This window comes from Zingiber officinale, chromosome 3B (genome assembly GCF_018446385.1).
Source record: "Zingiber officinale cultivar Zhangliang chromosome 3B, Zo_v1.1, whole genome shotgun sequence".
Classification (NCBI taxonomy): Eukaryota; Viridiplantae; Streptophyta; class Magnoliopsida; order Zingiberales; family Zingiberaceae; genus Zingiber; species Zingiber officinale.
Window position 1 is genome coordinate 4,813,711 of NC_055991.1, and position 18,698 is coordinate 4,832,408.

General features: G+C 34.5%; 1 protein-coding gene across 1 annotated transcript; it reads right to left on the minus strand.

Annotated features, from left to right (window-relative positions):
- Positions 1-1,098: 1,098 nt before the first annotated feature.
- Positions 1,099-18,684, minus strand: LOC122055619 (UDP-glucose:glycoprotein glucosyltransferase-like). The gene is made up of 19 exons (XM_042617141.1): positions 18,587-18,684; positions 18,385-18,497; positions 18,092-18,302; positions 15,712-15,780; positions 15,495-15,640; positions 14,991-15,092; positions 12,502-12,649; positions 10,678-10,865; positions 10,465-10,553; positions 10,056-10,393; positions 9,878-9,973; positions 5,832-5,896; positions 4,420-4,522; positions 4,141-4,299; positions 3,890-4,030; positions 3,728-3,771; positions 3,523-3,637; positions 1,644-1,796; positions 1,099-1,570 (listed from the first exon to the last, which is right to left on the minus strand). Exons 1-19 carry the CDS (start codon positions 18,677-18,679, stop codon positions 1,409-1,411), a joined length of 2,535 nt encoding a protein of 844 aa, XP_042473075.1. The 5' UTR covers positions 18,680-18,684; the 3' UTR covers positions 1,099-1,408.
- Between the last annotated feature and the right edge of the window lie 14 nt (positions 18,685-18,698).

The window sequence follows — 18,698 nt, forward strand, 5'->3', positions numbered from 1 at the left end:
GGAGACACATTAATCAGTTTTATTTCACCTTTCTCGTAGGCTCCACGCATCACTAATTGGCAACATGTTTACTTGAATCCCGCTTCATTATTATTATAATTATTATTATTATTATTATTATTATTATTATTATTATTTTAAAAAATCTAATCAGGTTTCACCATCGCCATTGTTCTTAGCCAAACACTCCACTATGAATTTGTTCCCTCGTACCTAATCTTGTATGAATTTAATATTTAGATTGTAAGGTAAGCTTCATTAAGGTAAAATATTGTTCGATAATAAGAATCATCTTCTTTTAAATATCACTTGGCCTCTCTTGTAATGGAGAGGCTTCTGAGCCAAGTGATTCGGGGATGAGTAGCAATTAATGGGGCCGAAAGGTTGAAGATAATTAACTAGTTTAAGGGGTCAAAGAATTAATGGATTCCCGTTCAGAATGTTATTCTGCAGGCACTTAATCAAAGTGACCAGTGATAGTTTTAATTAGTGAATGGAGCATCTAACATTGACAGTTCTGGAAATTTGGAGTCACCAGAGGATCTGATCTCCAAACATGGAATAAAGTTGGCTGGTGGAGCGTACGCAATTAGAATCAATTTAGGACATTTTGGGAAGTTGGTTATGGTTCACCTTCGACGATAGAGCTCTTAACGACATATAGGCATAACCGAGCATGAAAAGGAAAGTAATGTAAAACAAAAATAAGTGAAAATTTACATCTTCAAAACGATAACTTGTTGCATAAACCATACCTTTGGTGAACCTTCTCTCTTCATTCTGTGTATCAATAGCTCCCTTGCCTTTGATCAAGATCCTGATCTATTATTTGCTGTTCTTTTGTATTAGCGAAATGGATGGGATAGGCTCATTGACATCAGTCTAGTGATACCAGTAGTAATTTTGATCCATGGATAATCACTGCTATGATCGTTTAGTGTTCATTTTAGTACTATAAATTGTTTCATATACAGCACAATTTACTTTTTAAATGGTGAGTTTCGATAATGAACTTCCTCCAGAAGTTTGTGAATGTGAGGCCAATTTATACGAATGAATCCCAATTGTTGAAAATCACACATGATATCTATCAACCAATTGTTGAAAATGCAAAATATATATATATATATATAATCTCATTTGAATACCAACCTTTTACAATATCCTCGACTTTGAGGTTGAAGGCAATGTCAAAATTTTTATGATGGCTTAATGGACAGTTTCTGATGTGATTAATTAGCTACAGAATAATTAAATACGAGATATATCAGAGTGGTAAATCAATGGCAGGAGACGAGTACTAGTTCTTGCAGTTTCCAACTCTAGTTGATCTCAATACTATTGCTTCATTCATGGGCATGTTCCCCTGCTGGTTATCCTATCAAATCACAGAGCATTACCAACCCAATTACAACTCATCTTTTTGATGATTGCTCTGTGAAGTATCAGGCAATGACGACGGCGGGGTAACGGTTTCACTTGACTCAACTTCTTCACCTAAAATTCTTGCAGTCACAAGTCTCGCCTCCGCATCCAAATCAACCCACTCGGGAACAATCCTCTTAGCTCCCTGTAGGTGATGAAGATTTATAAATGAAAAATGAGTTGGACCTGAAAAGTTTAAAGTTCGGAACATTTCTAACCTGTAGCTTTGGCTCTTTGGTCATTGGATTATTACAGAGGTCGATGGTCTTTGCTCTTGCCTTAGTTGAATTTCCGCACCAAGATTCACACCAAAGCCATTCTTGGGGAAGAGAAAATATAGGCACAGTGTGCTGGGCATAGTTTGGAAGATCCTGAATTGCCAGTAAGTGATGCTTAGTTGGCAGTTAAATTATTATGACATCAAACATACAAACAAGAAAAATATAAAACTCGTGGCACATGTCGTATTCAGATTTTCCAGATCTAAAATTATGAAATATAAATTTCTAACTAGAATATGCATAATTGAATAAGAGGATACTAAAGTAAAATGCACGGCTATGATTTACGAACCAATCACTTGAGAAAGTGACACAAGGCTAATATCTATTGTAGAGCAATTACCCAAATCAAGTCACTAATGTTGAGAATTGCATAAATCAAGCCATTCTGAAATGCCCAAATCAAGTTCCTCCCATTTCTTAAACTTAAAATGGCATCCACTGTTTCGCTAAAAAACTTGAAGAAGTTCACAATAGCATATGTAAAAAAGGCAAACGGTCATAATTTTAAAGGTATGTTTTTTTCAACTTTAAAAAGGCAAGTTAACTATTTCCATTCCATCAAGCAATTTGGTCAAATAGCTTGATGGACTGAACTTGGAGTATTCCATCCAAATAAGTTGTTTTATCTTACAACTTGACAAATAGAGTGACACTCTCAAGTTGTTTGAAGAAACAATTAATGAACTGAAATAATACAACAAAATAACAAAAAAGAGAAAATTTTCCATTTAATTTTATAGGTAATTTATTTTAATTTTAGAACATAAAAATTAGCTAATTTTCTTTTATCAAGATGTTTGGTAGAACAGATTCATCGAATGAAATTGTAAATATTCAGCTTCAATTTATTTCTTTTAAAAAGGAAAATAGCAAATAATTAAATAAATATTTATGTTAATTTTTAAAAATGAATTATTGCAGTAGTCAAGTTGTTCAGTAAAACAATTCCATATACAGTGATGAGAATTTCGGTCCAACAAAAATGGAAGGGTCTGACATGGTAATACCGGGAAAAAGGCCTGATTTGGAAATTTAACAAGGGTTTGGATAATTTCTTTATATTGCAAGTGTGGTGGGAAACAAAGTCCAATTGGTGTTATGGAGAAAGAAGGAAAATGCTAAATTTACGAAAAAATGAAATTTAAATATAGCACCAGGCAAGTATAGGTCATTCTAGTAAAGATGCACAAGCAAAAACAGAATCATGAAACAAGTTTAAATTACTGATGGAATGATAGATAGAGGAAGATATATGAAGAAATCATCAGGAAAATGAAGTGGGGTTTGAAAGGTTCACTTTGCCAAGTTTATTTGTTAGTATCATCCCCAGTAGACCCAATGGTGGAATCAGATAAGTTCAAATAGTCAGAATAAATGATCTAACTTGTTGATTATCATGAAAATTTGGTTTTACAATAAAAGTCTTAAATTTTACCAACCAATTGGTTGTCATATTTCCAAACAACTTAGGATGATTGAGTTAAATTTACCATGATTTTACACATCTACCATGTTCTTTGTTCTATCTACTTTAATGTAATGACAGTCGGTCTCTAGCACTGTTCTCGGAAGATGAGTAGGGAAACTGGAGGTGACTAAATCTAATGTTGTAGTGGCACGAAAAACATAAATAGGAACTGTAAAATTTAGCCTCCTCAATGCATTACTGAAAAGACTAAGATGCTTTAGAAAAGAATTGGAGAATGGACAAAGTGACAGGTCAAAACAAATTTGATGCCAATATGACAACTTTCTATTTTACATAAAACCAAGGCTCAAATCTAATAAATGAAAAGATAACATAAATGATTACCTGGTCAAGATTAGAAAGACTGTTTGGATCTTTGCTAAGAGTTTCATAGTAAACCCTTAGGGTATCTCCAGCAGCAGTTTGTCGCAATTTCATCAAATCAACAACATATAAAGCACTGTTGGAACATCATTAATCAAAGAAAAATAGAATAAGTAGGATTCTCACAGCAGGATTCATTGGCAAAGGCCATAAAAAATTACTTTACCTAATATGATAAGGTTTTCCACGTAAATGGTCCCTCCAAAAACCCTTAACAACAAAATTTTTAAAAATAAAAAGTTAGATGTTGTGCATCCCTAAGAAAATAATCTAGCAAGAACACTGTTTGAGATATAAACAGCTAGGCAAATAAAATAAAAGAACGAACTTGTCTCCAGAAGCGATAGCCATCCATCTCTTTGTTATTGTCACAAAATGGTGTATATGCAAGAGGTCTTCCTTTTAGATCCATGTCATAGAGATCTCCCATATCTGCTCTTACAACTTGATCTGCATCCACAAAAATTACCTGGATGGAAATACCATAGGAAGATGAAGTTTACTTAGAGTGGGATTATTCCCTACGAATATAAGCACAACTTGAGTCAATATTGTAGATACCATGACTTATACAAGTACCTTTTTAAGTGAAAGTGGAAAAATAACATCAAGAAATAAGATTTTGTAGGCCCAGATAATCCGTTGCTTCTCTTTCTGTTTATGCAGCCATGTTGGCCACTTGTACGTGATGAGTTCATATTGGAACCCATACTCTTGAGCCATGTGAGGTATGACATCCTGTATAAGAAATGATATTAATTATCAGTATAGAAGATTCAATTATGCAAGGCTCTATAAGGTCAGAAGGGTAGAAGTTAGAAAAAAAAGAAACAAAAAAAGAAAACAGTACAAACATACCTTAAATTGAGGAGAAAGATAGTTTTTAATAAACCAAAATTTTACTGGTCTTTGAGTGTTCTTGAGAACACTCAATATCATAATCTTCAGGAAGCGCTCATACCTACAAAAAGGTGATATTTTTAGGCTACTATAATAGATTCTTTTATCTCAAGTAACTAGCAAAGCTTCTTCCAAATAGAAGGGATTTGCCAAAGGGTAAGAAATGTAACATTGCTAATCTTTATCGACCTTATGCAGCTTGGCATGAACCACTGACAAACAAGTCTTTAGATGCTTAGTGAAAGTAACAAAAAAAGAGAGCTCATTTACATTCAGAAAGAATTTTCTAATGACAAAGAGACAGTATACTTCAGAAAGAAATATTTGCTTAAAGCTCTTGGATGGCACTCAATAATCACACAATCTAGTTGTTACAAAAGAAAGTAGAACAAGCACTAGGAAGGACAGAAATTGCAATAGTCAAATAGGAAGTATACTAGTAACCAAGGTTTAAAAATCTCATTCTGAGACAAGGCTTCAGTCCCCAGCTGGACGAAACAGTTGTGTGCCATTTTGGCAAATGTTTCAGTGCTTATCTGGATAGAATAGTTGCATGCCGAAGAAGGGTTTAAAGTATTGTGTGGAGGAAGTTATCACAAGAATGGCAAAGAACTCATCGTGCCGATGCAGTCACAAGAAAGAAGGGTTTCAAGTAGAGCATGTTAAGGACAAATTGCAAGGAAGAACCACAAGGCAATAATCATGTCATGCATGCCAGTAGTCCTCTAATACATAGCTATTTATTTCAGAAAAGGCATAAATTATCGTGCGGCAAAACCACATGCACGTGTGTCAAACATTCAGAAGCTAATTAAACGTAAGCTCCATTTTGAATAGATTCTTTGCTAATGATTCTTGATGGACAACCAGTGGATTTTGAGTCCAGTTAGATATAATTAAGATTGAATTTTTGACATGTCAACGACAATAAATGATACCTCAACATAGTTATTAATGAGATGTCAATAACATAGAAAAAATAGAGAATCTAACAGAATACTAGCATGCACGGATTTGTGGTTTTCAAATATTTCAGTTTAGTTCATTAAAACAATCAAACTAAATACTAAATTTGGCAATTAAACTTGAACAAAGATAATGATTAAGACAGTCTTTTAAAGTTTCTTCCATGATCAGCATCAATTATTTTAATAATAAACTCAATCTACATGGAAGCATGGAAACAATATCTCATAAACCCAGTAGAGAGCTGATATCAAAAGATGTGTTTTAGAAAAGAAATAAACTAGCAGAAACATTAAGGAGTAGCTAAAATCTGCAAGAGCAACTGACAGACCATAATAGTAAGACACAGTTTGACAAAACATTTTTCTTTTCAACGATAATGGAACAACAGAGGCATTACTCACAGATGTCCTGAAGCAACTGAGAATATATTGATTGTTTCTCCTTGTCTTCCACCATGCTTGTGATCCTGAGAAAATTCAAGGGTTATGAACTTATTGCTTATTACTTGGGTGGTGGAAATAGAATTTATACTAAAACCAGTGAACTCAACAAAGCCACAGGCTTATAAGAAAGTATCAGGTAGAGGAGATACATAAAACAAAAAAATTAGAGAAACAGTGATCATGAAGCATCATCTCTGCAGATTTAAATTGTTGGGCATTGTCTATATTGATGGTTGAACAAAGATACTAGTCGGTACTCATTCAAAAAGTTAAATTTATCCAGTAATGACATCATTGGAGGAAACTCTTAAGATTAGCAGTAGGAGACTAGGTTTTCATTTTATCTTCAATCATAATTCTTTATATGAGTGCGCAACTCAAACAGGTTCACTGAAGAAGCTCAGTGAAGCTCAAAAAGAAAAAAGAGACCAGCACGTATTCATAAAGTTGAGCTTCACAAATTCAGTCTGACCTCAGCTGACATGGATATAGGGTTAGTAATCTCAATAGACTGAGCTTTTCTCATAGACAAGCATGAAACCAAACTCATAAAAGCTTGTTGAAACCATTCAAAAACACAAAAGCATAAATGCCTCTATCTTCAATGAGCACTTCTAAACCCCAAGGACTCTTCTCCCTCACAGAAGCATAATGCTCTGTTTAATCCAAAGCACGGATGAAGAACGGAAAGAAATCAACGGTGGAAAACTATCCTCACAGGAAGGGAAGAGAAAGACGAAGGAAAACAGATAAAAGAAGGAAACAAAAAAAGATGGGAGGGAAAGGACCGCTGGAAGGAAGAAGACGAAGAGGGAGATGATCGGTGTTGAGGTTGGGGCTTTTCTACCGGACACCGGCCGCCGATTATCTCATTCTACCCGCCGCACCACTCACCCAAAGGATGATGAAGTAAGCCTTGGTATCAGCCTAGAAGGAGACCCGTGGAATGTGCATGCCCGGTCTTCTGGGCATCTTCATCATCTTCCACAACAGTGCTGATCTCCTGCAGCATGACATGACCATCTTCCATGCTCCTCTCGCGCACTCCCTAACTCCGACTCCAAGAGCCCAGATCAATTTTCCAGCTGCCGCGATGCAGATGCGTAGGCACACGGCTAAAGCCCTGATGAAGGCAACAAGCAGAGCCACGCACATGCAGACAAAGTAGGGGAGCAAGACCAGGCCAAGGATTAGGACGACAACCATCACCAACTAGACCAGGACAAGCAAGGCAGACTCTGGCAATGGGGAAGTTGGCTTGGTGTTGCAGGTGGAGTGCTTCGGCGAGAAGTCCAAGGAGAAGGCGATGGAGATCTTGAGGTTGCACGCAGTGGCGTGAAGGAGATTATCTCACCTCTGGTTTCTGTCCGATTTCGAGGGGACAAAAAAAGGGATAAAAATAATCAACGATTTGAAATCCGTCCATCAGTTATTTTTTTTTATATGTAAACAGGAGAAAGGATCTTGACTCTCGTGCAGTCCGTCCTTTTTCTAATCCACGCTTCAGAGTAACAAGCCATAATGCCTCCTATGAGGGAGATGAAGGTCTGCCTTCTCTGCCTGCACAATGATACAAGCAGAAACATTATTTCATAATTACAAAAGTTTGCAAGTGTCTCTTCTTTCTTACTCTATGGTGATGAAGCTTAAGAACATCTAGTGTTTTTGTATTCTGGACTTTCCTGCAAACTACATTCATACACAGAAATTTGCTGGCTCTTACAATAAGTCAGAGGATGCGCTACATCTGATCACCACTGACCTCTAGCAACCTGTCTACTCTCTACCGCAACCTAGGTGGTTTCTCCTCGTTAAGTTCTTTGCTTCAACGATCCCTCTCCCACTGCAATAACCAATATATTTTCTCTCGTGCCTTGCTTGTCCCTGCTCCTTCCTCAGTTCAGCGCAATCTCTTCTTTAGCTACCAATTCATTCCTATTCATCTGCTCCTGAGCCTGCATATGAGCAGTACATAGTAGTTCACTACTTTTAACTTAGTCTTGGTTATCCTCATCTTCTTTCTTAGCAGCCAAACTAAGATGACTTTTCTTGCCTCACAACAGCCTCTTCTTGTTGTTGATCCTCTTCTAGCATCATGCCAATCCTCTTTAGCTACTATCCAAATCTAAAAGTGCATTATACCCAACTTCATCTTATTCTACTGATTTATTGTAATACTTTGGAAATCATCTCTATTCTAGTTATGTATCGGATATGCACTGTCATCTAATCCAGTGAAGAACTGAACAATAAGTTACCTTCTTGCACTATTTTTCTTTTGAAGGAAACATTTCTGTTGGCTGAACAATAAGTTACCTTCTTGCACGATTTTTATTTTGAAGGAAACATTTTTGTTCTCAGTTTGCTATTCTTGCAAAGATTTGAATTGTGTTATCCAATTTTTCTCCAAAACCCTCATGTGCTTTACTTTTTTCTCTTTCTTCAATCTATTAGTTGTTATTGTATCTATCTTTGTTCTGATTTTACTTCATCCGTTTTCTCATTGTACTTTCTCTTTATCAATGTGCTAACCTGAGATTGAAGGGATGGTACCGGTGTGCTCCGCTAAAGTTTAATTTCACTGACACGAGGATATTATGCTTGTTAAATTTCACTATGGACATGCATTAATCCACATTATCTAGTTTATGAAACAAAGAGGAAAAACATAGAATCTATGCTACAACTTATGGAGAATTAAAGGTATTCAGATTATAAGGTTATTGATGTAATGGGTTTAGTTCCAGATTTAATGTTTTAGATTTAGGGTTTTATCATGCATCCTATAAATACAATATAAATCAATAAGTTTTTCTTATCAAGATATGACAATATAATAAATTTTCTCTAGAATTAACACATTCTAGTAAAATTAGTCTATGTTCTTAACACTATCACACTATACAGATGCTTGCTCCGGAATATGACCAGAAAATTTTGCCATGAACAAGCAAAAAATAAATGGGAAAAGGCCTTAATAAGTCATCCTAACACTCCAATGTTGGTATGCCAACTATATCTATGTCCCTAGATAATATTTATCAGATAAACATTGTATCTTAAATCCAGCTAGGGACAAGGTTTTGCAAGTGAGAGTGAATAGGAATTTAGTTAAACATAAAATTATATTATCTATGGTTCACAAGCCTTAAGCCTCTATAGCTTCTAAATTCAGATAGGTAATTTGGAAACATAGTTCTTTCTTCCAAACACTTCTGTCTCATTCTCACCAATTCTCTTATTTTCCCTCTTCCACTGGTTCCTACTACTCTGCACCAATAACTGGCACAATTATATGGTAATTGTATGAATTGCAAAAATACTTTCAACCAACTAAAATAGCATATAAAATGACAGGCATAGATGCTTTTCTGTAGAGCCATTAAATATTACTTGGTACATCATACTTCATTCTTGTAATTAGAGCCTTAAGAGGTGAGTTAATAACGAGCAATGGTGTGAGAGAAAGTGAAGGAAGACCTTAGAATAAAAAAGACTTCATAATATTAGTTCAGAGCTAAGATATTTGGAAGGGAAAGGACAGGTGTATCAAGAAAAAAAAGGCCAGCTATGTACAAAAAAAACAGAGAGAAGAATTGCTTTTTGATAATAGTATTTGGGAGCATCCCAATTATTTGTCTTGCCCAACCAAATGCTAAGAAATGCAATCAATTTATTACTGCAGTGATGGACACTATACCAAAGAGAAAACATGCAGATAAAAATTTATAAAAAATGTTGAGATACATGGTGTTGATGCTCGTGTTGATGCTCAAGTGCATCAAGCTTGGGTAAGAAAATATCCACCAGAATTTACTGAGAAATTAGTATAAGATCTAGCAAATAACTAACAGTATAAATGCCATGAAAAATGAGACTCTAGTATGCTGCATTGAACAATCCTCAAGCAAGATACAATACAACATCAGGAAACCCCTGAAAACTTGGCAAGAAAACAGTTGTAACCTGTAACTCAGAGAAACTTTGTAGAAAAGATAACTTACAGGTCTAATCTCGTCCTTCCTCCTTGGTAATCCACCACTGCCAATAAATCCAGTTGCCCATTTTAATATATTTGCATTCCATTTATTTTCATCATCCTGCATATATGACAAAAGAAATGAATACTAATAATGTTCATTGTTAAAGAAGAAACTTGAGGTTGATTAAGAAACCAAATACTTTTCTCTTCTGTTCCATGTGATCATCAGAAGCACTCAAAAGCTCCTCATGCTCCTTCCCTCTTTTCTTAGCTACCCCCAAGTGTACGACTTTACCCCTCAAATCATTTATTGTAATAAGTAGTGCAGATGAGCTTTCATCTCCATTTTCTTTCAGCACATATAGGTCTGCACTTCGACCAGGAGCAAGCTGTAGATACCATACCCCAGGAGAAACTTTCATTTGCCAGTACCCTAAGTTGGCCATAACGAGTGTATCTACCAAGTGGGGCACTCTCTTGGTACCAAGTATCAACTGAAGCCCTCGAGGTGGATCATGGTCCTTTTCAGAACAATGGCCTACAATAAAATCAATTATATTTTACCTTGATACCCATAAATAACTAATGAGATGCAGAAAAAAATTATACCAGTCAGAATGAGAGCTTCAAGTTCAAACACAGCCTGTAATGTCCTCAAATCACCCAAGTTTTCCAGCAGAATATTGTCCAAGTCATGACTAAGGAAAATGAACAGATGATGTATCAGATAAAATATGAAGCGGCAATATATGACCATGTGGATTGGTAAAGGTAAAAAGGTATAGAAAAGCTCCTAAAGGTTTTTGCAAGCAAGCAACGTACATGGCAACAACTGGCTCAACAAGCCATGGCTCAGGAACATCAAGGTTCATTGTGAGGGTTTTCGACATCGGCATATTAGAAAAGAATGCTTTGGGACCATTTACTGAATAATCAACGGCACTAAAATCATCCAATGAAGGGACTACAAACCGATAGTAGTTCTTCAAAGGGATGTCTGCAAGAGAACTCTGCAACATCATAAAAGTGATGCATTTAATGTTCAGTATAATTTATACACATTTCACAAAAGTCCAACTAATTAGTAAAAAAAATGACAGCCCGGTGCATGAAGCTCCCGCCATGCGGGGTCCCGGGGAGTCCAACTAATTAGTATTTACATCAAATTCATTCATATAATATAGTCTATATCAAGGTAAAATATTGTCCCATGTTCAGTTTCCAATGGGTGAAACATTACAATGTTGGCATGGTGTAGTTTCAAGCTTCAGCACGCTTTCAAAGTGTAACAACTTAAATGAGGTTTAATCTTACAATTTATTATACTCAGCTTGTTTGCCTCCAAATGTAAACTATAGCAATTAAAAAGTTAATTAAATTAAAATTCTAGGGAAAAAGGTTACAAAAGTATAACAAACTTCTCAACTAATAGTTATGCTTTACAAATACCAAATGCTTGGAATCAGGACATATATTCTTTTAGCATCCTAGTGAGACCACAACCTTATAATTTGTAAAGACACAAAATAAATAATACTCCTACGACATCTGGTATTGGAACAATTTTCTCAACTCAGTTAACTACTGAAGGTTGATTTAACTCGAAGCATATTGATATATCTTGGTTTTTATGACTCTAATGTCATTTCTTTTGGTGTTGTTAATGGTGCGTTTGATGCTTGGCTTCTTCCTTTACACTCTCTGCTTATAGTGTTTCATTTCCTCAATCAGCAGACAGATTCAAAAGATAGTCATGTGAATCCCTTTGTTTCACATAAAATAATTTCTGAATTTCTAAATGTTTGGTGCAATTGAAAATCATGGTCAACAGAAAAATTAGTTTTGGTTAATGGAAAATATAGACTTATTTTTGAGGAAAATGACTTCCTCTATAAAGAACAGGAATTATTTTACTAAAAAATATAAGCATTAGAAAATCAAAAAAGTATTTTCTTGGAAAATATTTTCTGAGAAACATAGTCACCAATCTTGGTATGACCAAAACTGTACAAACTGAGAGACCCTTTTTTTGGTCAGTTATCAACACAAACAACATTCTTACATTTACCCTGTAGCACTGTATCAGTATTGATGGACAACAGAAATGACACATTTGGATTGTGCACACCGATACAATTGACTCTTTAAACCATTATTTATAAATAAACACAAAGCTACCGCTCAGCTAGATAAACACAGATATTTTGGATCAAATTAGTAATAAAACTTAATATAGGACCTTTTAATAGTTCTATAAGAGACTCAACTAGGAAGTTGATCAAGAAAAATAAAATGAGGGCAACATTTGATTGTCTCCTCCCCTTCTTTCCCTCATATAATGAGTCAATTTTTGTGCTTAGTACTGACAAGGTTGGATCCTACTAAACACTAGGGCCTTTCAATCTCAATGTCAAAGTAGGCCTACTAGACATTGCATTCATATTGCTATACAAGTTGTTTACCTGAAATTATGGTAAAATATATCTAGCTAGTACTTCTAAATAAAGGCAAATAAAAAAATATTAATCAGCAATTAATAAGCTTGTGTGCTGAAGTAAATGAAAATAATTCCTCCAGTTAAACAGTTTATTCTGAAATTCAGTAACTTGAATATCATATAACACAACATAAAGGCCACAAACTTACAATTGGATTTAGAATTATTCTCAAGCTTGGTCGAACACATTTCCACAGTACATGTAGAAGCGGAGTAAGCTTCTGTCCTGAGGGACTTAGAGGATCAATAACTGCATCTATATGTATGCTGGAATTTCCATTGTTCAGATTGACAGCACTGGAAAATAAACTAAAATCAGGAAAATTGATACCTAAGCTAAAAATAAATAATTAAATCACCCCATATGACCTTTAGGTTATCAATCTAATTTCTTCAGGAAAATGGTTATGAAATTAACTGAAAATACGAGCAATTTCAACAACTTGTCCTTGACTTTACAGGAATCAGAGAATAAATAAAACCATAGTAATCTCTCTTCCTAAATTGATTGTTAAACTCCATTGCAAGTATGTATATGAGGTTTGCATTCACATTCACAATATTTAAAGACAGCACATTGATTAATTCTTTCATTTTATAATTACAGTTGGCAATCTAGTACCATTCTGCTGCCAGAAAATAGATTATTCATATTTCCATTGTCAAATTAACTCCAGCTTACCTGTATTATGGTTAAATGTATTATTGCTCAGACTTGTAATTTCACTCTAAAGCATAACACTTAAAAACATAATAAATTATAATATAATTGACTGGCGACTAATGAAAAATGTTGCTTTAACACTCTGAAACAATATCAACTCTTGTGTGGCTTGCCACAACAATAGTAAATTGTCATACTAAGTGACTCCATAAACATACGAGGAATCTGATCTTCATAAGGTGTTAGTGATCTTTTTGTAGATACAAAAAATCCAAGTGACATGATAGAGAACTTTAATGAATTTATTTAGTTCTTGAAAAGTTGAATTCTTCCACTATATAAATAGTTATTTGATTATCACAATACATAGTTCATTGAGTAATCCTGATCCACCTGATCCACATCATCTCACAAGCAGTATGTTACCGTCTTTATATTTGGTGTAATCACTAGAGCAGGAGATAACTTAGAGTCTGATGATAATATGATTTCCCCTAAAACTTTGTTGGCATACCTAGCTTCCAAAACAGCCATGATATTGATCTCTTTGAGCAGCATGTTTTTTCTTCTATTTCTCCTTTTTTATATCTTTTGGCAGATCATGTCGATTTCCACCCATCTCAACAACTGTGCTAGATCATACCTACTGTACCAAGTACAGACAGATTAAACCAAGAAAATGGTCCTACTTATTGAGGTGCCTTTAGAGTATCCAAATTTAAGCAACTACATTGTTTATCAATGTGAATAAACATCATAAGGTCAAAATTTGTAGATTTATGTTTGTTATTGTATTTCTCTTTAAAAGAATAGTTAATCTGCTTATTAGTTATTTCTATCCTATTATTGTTCGTGTGATGAATTGATCCAGTAATGTTTGGATCAGTTTTGCCGATTCAAAGATCTTTTATGAATATTAGTATTTTAAAAATCGGCCTAGGCAGCCGTCTAGGCGTTAGGTGCCAGCCAACCACACCAAAAACATACTAGTTGGTCGGCCTTGGCATCTAGGCGAGATTAGGCGGCCCTAGGCGTCGGTCGAATCATCTAGGCGCCGTGGAAATAGTACTGGGTTTTCGTGATTTTTGTTAGTTTAGGCTTTTAAATTTAAAGCTCAATTAAAAAAACAACTGAAATGTAACCATTTTATTGTATTGGGTGTAAGTTTTATAAGCCCTAAACTTTGGTCCAACAAGAAAATCAATTAATTGGCTTGCCCTAGCAACTAGCACCAAACTTCATCTTCATCGTACTGAGTTTGTGTCCAATGATTTTGCATCTGAAGAAGAAGAGGATCACAATGATGATATTGAGTTTGTATCCGATGAAGAACAAATTATTGAAAATTATGGAGAAGTATAATAAATTTATGATATTTTATTAGTCATGTAATTTTGAACTCATTTTAAATTTGATGTTATTGTGTTGAAGTTATAGAATATGATTTATTATGAAATTTATGCTGATACCGTAAAATCCGGCAATCCGCCTCGCGACGCCTAGTCCCTACCTAGGCATTGGTCTGACGCTCAACTAGGGCCTAGCGAATTTTAGAACCTTGATGAATATTAGAACCTTGTTTTGCATTTTGTAGACAAAATGATCCAACATGCTTTCCTTAATGTCTTACTCAAATATTTTCAACAAAACTTAGTAGATTTATATTAAAAAATATTAGATAGCCACGCTATTTATCACTGGTTTTTGCCAGGTTTGGACATTGTTTTGGTATGTTGGTTTTTGTATTGGTAGAAGCGGATCATCTAACAGTTCGCAGTTAACTGGTTGAATTGTCCAGTCAATCTAGTTTTTAAAATATACGGACTGGTAAGAAATATACCAGAATATGAAGCATACTGGCAAATGAAACCTTAATTAACTGTAACAAATCAAGAAAAAGAGCACAAATTATCAGCCGTGGCTCACTTATGTACTAAAGAATTGCATTGAAGATAAAATAATGAAAACACATACCTGTATTTTGCATTCAAAATTTCAAAGCGTGCTCTCTCAGAACTCTGCTCGCGTGTAGACAGTGAGGAGGAAACTAACATGATTAAATCACTATAAAATTTACTGTAAGGAAAAAAAAAGAATTAATCAAGATAAAGAAGACTAAATGAATTCAAAGAATTATCTCTGGATGGAAATCAAATAAATAAATGAAACAATAATAGGATGCCATGAGACTCAGCAGTTTAGGTTCGGTCAACTATAAGAACACAGAACATTGAAAATAAATATATAAATAAATGGAAACACCAATTTGAAATCCAAGTAAAAGAAACACATTGAAAAGAAAATTTGAAAAAATATAAATTTGGGAGCATGCACACATGATATAAGCCTCAATTTTGTTGGGGAAAAAAATCATCTGATCAACAAACACACTCAGATCACACACATGATTAAAAGCTATTATATCCACATAATGAGTTTAAGCACCTACAGAATAACTATAAAGTATAGCAAATTTACCTAGTTAGGTAATCAGGGTCAATATCCACCCATTCCACTTTCTCAATAATCTCATAGATGTATTTAGTTCTTCTCTCAAATTCTACAGACTCTAGAAGGCTCAAGTCGTCACTCAGAAAGAGGCTCCCTTCTTTAAGAATAAATATCTGAAACATAAGATTTAGTAGAATGATTTAGAAGAATTAATGCAGAAAAATTAAGAATCAATATAGCTCACCCTTCCATTTGTAATCACAGCATTAGAACCATACTGAAGACCTAATTGCCCACACAAAAGACCTGAGACCTGAATATTTTAAGGTAAATCAGGATACACCAGCAAAAATTCAGATAAACACACAAGAATAAAAAGTAACAATTTCATTCAATAGCAATTAGAGTCCTGTGAGCACAACTTTATCCAATAAGGAAACAGAAAAATATTTAGCTTAAACTTCAATTTATCTTTCAAGCCTTATTGTCGACAGGAAGTGCATCACATGCACTGAATGCAAGTCATGTGCTCTAGTACATAATCATTGCATCAATATAAGATCTTGATTGCAAATATAGGTTCATAGCCACCACACCACTGAAACAAACAACCCAAGATAATACAAGGTATGGAAAATCAAGCACGTGTCAAAATGAATGCAAAACAATAGATGTAAACAAGCTTTATGTTAAAATTGATGAAGGCTTCTAGTACTGTTAGTACTACAGCAAAAAGAAATATTATCTAGTTCCACTAAATATTCTTTCCCTGGCAAATGATAGAAGAACAATCATAAAAAGTATGTTCATTAGTCTAAGTATTCCGGTCAGAACAACCCCAACACTAGTTGGGTTTGCTACTTGTTGTCATTGACCCTTTCCAAGTGTTGGTCAGTGGGGGAAACAATATTTTTTGCTCATGTTGACCTGCATGGAACAGTTTTTCTAAACCACCATCAAATTTGCAAGTCAACAACAAACATGAAGCATATAGCATATGCCTGCTAGTCTTATATAACAATATGTAAGATGTGGAACTATATTAGGTCTAATAAAAGATTCAACAAATCAATAAAGATCAAGCTCCTTACAGTACCTTTTCTTGATGCTTGTGGTGTGGTGTATTCCCTTTTTGGACACTCAAGTTAGGAGATACCACTTTGTTAGTTTGAAAATATAATGGAGTTTAATTTGAAAAAAAAAAACTATGTGGCAGTTTGGAGAGCTGGACGTGCTTTTCAGAATGCAGAAGAGGAAACTTGTATATTTCATTCCAAATTCATCTTTATGCTATTCATTAATTCAGTTCTCACTAACCTAAATACTAAATTTATCATGGTATCTTAGACTTAAACCCAACATCTGGTGATCATAAAAATAGAGAACATCTCCACCTTTAAACATCTAGTGCAACAGGATACAAACTTTGCAATAATGAGAGTTGTCCATATATTAAACATAACATTATCTAAGAATTATGGAATAAAACATCCTTTTCCATGCAATTTTCTGAAATTGCAGTACGAAGTTATCTACTTATCTTCAGAAACATAAATCTCATCACTTGTTTAGAATTCAAGCTATGTTTGGAATAGGGAAGCCTAAAATAAATTTCCTTCTAATAAACCAATAGGCCATGTGAGACTATTTTATCCTAACATTACCTACTCAAGATGGAGCATACAAACTGATCGTGCCAAGATTGTCATGTAAAAATAGAAGAACAAGTTCAGTGACTTGATGAAGATATCAACAATTTCTTCTTGAGAAGAGTAGAATAAATCCCTCACAACACCACTTAAATTTAAGATGGCACAGAATTTGAAGTCTATAAATAGAGAAGGAAATTTTTGAATGGATTACAGATGAAAGAGAAATTAGAGTTTCAACTGACTCTAAAAGATATAAGAGGAACTATATATTGGGAAACAGAGTAAATCCACTACAAAAAAATTGAGAAGAAAAAGAAAAGAGTAAATTCTTGTTAAATATACTCGGAAGAAAAGAAAAAGACTTTGAAATACAGGAGGACACAAATCAAACGGGTCACTGTATGCAGTAGTCAATTCAAGGAATAAATATTGCTGAGAGGTGGAGAAGAGGAAGAAGAAAAAGAGACAATGGAACTGTAAAGCGTGGATGGGAGTTCATGATCCATTGGACTACCCATGAGTTCTCTCTCAAAGGCGAAACAATGAAGAATATCATGAGATGAACAAAAAGTAAAACATAGAACTCTGACAAGTTGACAGGAAAAGAGCAATTGAATATTTAGTCTATGATTACTTGGATGGAAAATGGAGAGAAAGTGAAAAGATATACGATATAATGGAGCAATTGAATATTTAGGCTATCTTGCAGTTGTCTAAGTTGATTCCACGTGTCAGTCAACTAGTAGAACAAAAAAATTTGCTTGTGCACAGAACGAGATTGTTATTCATGTATATAAACCCCCAACATATTAAGTAATAGTGAACTATAAATGTGCTTGTTGAAGACCAGAAAAACTAAAAAAGTATTGATGATGAACTACAAACATCATAATGCAAGTAGTTATGAACAATTTTCCTATTAAAGAAAACTATAATTGATTTGTTAACTAGTCAAATCTAATGTAGCAATACCTTCTCGTTCTGCATCTTTGTTTCAGCCACTGAAAAGTCTGAAAATGTTGCATTATAGTGATCGAAAGGAAGACCAAATTTTTCAGCTAATTCATGAACCATATCAGAAAATATGCCAAAATTTTCAGAATCCAGCAAAGGCACTGTCATATATCTGCCCTCGTAGAACGAGCACAGTTCTTCTAAAAAGTCTAAGACTTTTGCCTTGTAGCTAAAACAACAAAGGTATCTGTCAGAATTACATATCAAAGTATTCAAGGGAAAAAATATAAAATTGAGGATATAGGACAGACCTATACAAGGATATAGTTGTGTCAAAGATTTTCATAAAAAGAGAAGCAGGTGAATAAGTAGACTCGGCTCCATAAAGCAATATGCCAACCCGGGCCCTTTTAGATCCTTCTATCTGTAAGAATGAAGTGAGGACTAAACAAGTTTATAATTACATATTTACATCTGGGGCTGAAAGTCATAGTAAATAAGAGGAGTCATGACCAAGTATTTTATCCCTTCATGCAGCAATTCCATCCCAGTTCTTGATGTAATGCTAACGGCAAGAAGATGTGTCACAGGCTTCAAATCATCCATAGCTGCAAATTAAATCAGA

What these genes read in the sequence shown, in the direction of transcription:
- LOC122055619 (XM_042617141.1), bottom strand. Translation starts at nt 18,679, where the DNA reads ATGGATGATTTGAAGCCTGTGACACATCTTCTTGCCGTTAGCATTACA. An exon ending in ATGAAGGGATAAAATACTTG is followed by an intron (nt 18,498 to 18,586) that starts GTCATGACTCCT and finishes TCATTCTTACAG; the next exon opens with ATAGAAGGATCTAAAAGGGC. An exon ending in ACAACTATATCCTTGTATAG is followed by an intron (nt 18,303 to 18,384) that starts GTCTGTCCTATA and finishes TTGTTGTTTTAG; the next exon opens with CTACAAGGCAAAAGTCTTAG.